Source organism: Parasteatoda tepidariorum, unplaced genomic scaffold (assembly GCF_043381705.1).
Source record: "Parasteatoda tepidariorum isolate YZ-2023 unplaced genomic scaffold, CAS_Ptep_4.0 HiC_scaffold_19565, whole genome shotgun sequence".
Classification (NCBI taxonomy): domain Eukaryota; kingdom Metazoa; phylum Arthropoda; class Arachnida; order Araneae; family Theridiidae; genus Parasteatoda; species Parasteatoda tepidariorum.
In genome coordinates this window covers 1-1,451 of record NW_027261499.1, presented here as the reverse complement: position 1 = coordinate 1,451, position 1,451 = coordinate 1, and the positions used below count along the sequence as shown (strand labels likewise).

Here is a 1,451-nt window from a genome sequence, read left to right as displayed (position 1 = left end):
AGGTTCATCTAGATGGTATTGATGTTAAGGATCTGAACGTTGGTTGGCTAAGAAATCATATAGGCCTCGTTGGGCAAGAACCTGTCCTGTTTTCGACAACAATTTTAGAAAATATTAAATATGGTAAACTAGATGCAACTCAAGAAGAAATTGAGACTGCTGCCAAAATTGCTAATGCGCATAACTTCATTGATGCCTTACCATTAGTAAGTCCTACCATTAGTTACTTGTCTCAATTCAGCTTTTCGTTTAATCTATATATGTTTTTATAAGTAATTATTTTTAAATAGAAATACAATACTCTTGTGGGAGAACGTGGAACTCAGCTGAGTGGCGGTCAGAAACAAAGAATTGCTATAGCTCGTGCCATGATCAAAAATCCTAAAATACTATTACTGGATGAAGCCACTTCAGCATTGGATACTGAGAGTGAAGCTATAGTTCAAGCTGCTCTAGATCAGGTAACGAAAAGATTATTATATCTTCTAAAAGTGGAAAATGTTTAGAAAATCGTTAAAAGAATCGTTAAAAAAAATCTTTCGTAAAAAGAAATTAAGTTTAGCTCTATCAATAGCTTTTTTTTCTAGTTTTTGGTAATAAAAAATTTAAAATATTTAAATCTAGTTATCTGTTTCCACCGAATTGACCTCATAAGAGTAATAAAGTTTTACTGCGGCAAGGTACATTAAAAATAAGGGATATATGATTTACTGCTTTTATTTTTAACATATTATAATTTATGAGCACAAAAGTTTCATTTTTATTTATTCATTTTGGCGAAAACTCTTTATCATGATCTAAGTATTATGTTTCCATTAAAACCTAAGGAAAATAATAAGTTTTTATAATAAGAACTAACTATTTTTAAGTTCTAAGCTAATTTTCATTTTTCCTTCACATCACACATTTTTCATTGCACTTTACATAGTATACTTAACGGCAACATAAAAGATTTTGGAGCTTGAGATAATTTATAAAAAAAAAGGAAGAACAAATAATTATGCATAATTTCATTATTTTTGTTTAAAATACACAATTTTAAGAGTAACTCTAACTTTTTGATTGTGATATTTAGTTATCCCATGCAAGTTATAGACATCCATTATCATACATTTTCAATCAACTTATAACAATTATTTTAAGAATTTTAATACTAAAACATGTTAATTTTAGGCTCGTAAGGGTCGTACAACTATTGTTATCGCTCACAGACTTTCTACCATAAGAACTGCTGATAAAATTGCTGTTCTGGCTGATGGACGCATAAAAGAAACTGGAACACATGAAGAATTAATGAAAAGAAAAGGTCTTTATTATCAGTTGGTTGTTACACAGGTAAAATGAATTAAAAAATTATATTATTCAGTTAATGCGTGCTATATTTTAATGTTTAATTCCTATTTAAAATATCTTTTACAAGACTAATACAGAAGAGAAAACGGAGGAAACGA

The 1,451-nt window shown here is 28.8% G+C and overlaps 1 protein-coding gene across 1 annotated transcript; it reads left to right on the top strand.

The window, feature by feature from the left end:
- Nucleotides 1–63: 63 nt before the first annotated feature.
- LOC122274092 (mitochondrial potassium channel ATP-binding subunit-like) lies at nt 64–1,434 on the top strand (the record flags this gene model as incomplete). Its single annotated transcript, XM_071188520.1, has 3 exons — nt 64–206; nt 291–461; nt 1,174–1,434. Coding segments are annotated over 3 exons (485 nt in total), but the record flags the coding sequence as incomplete, so codon positions are not given.
- Between the last annotated feature and the right edge of the window lie 17 nt (nt 1,435–1,451).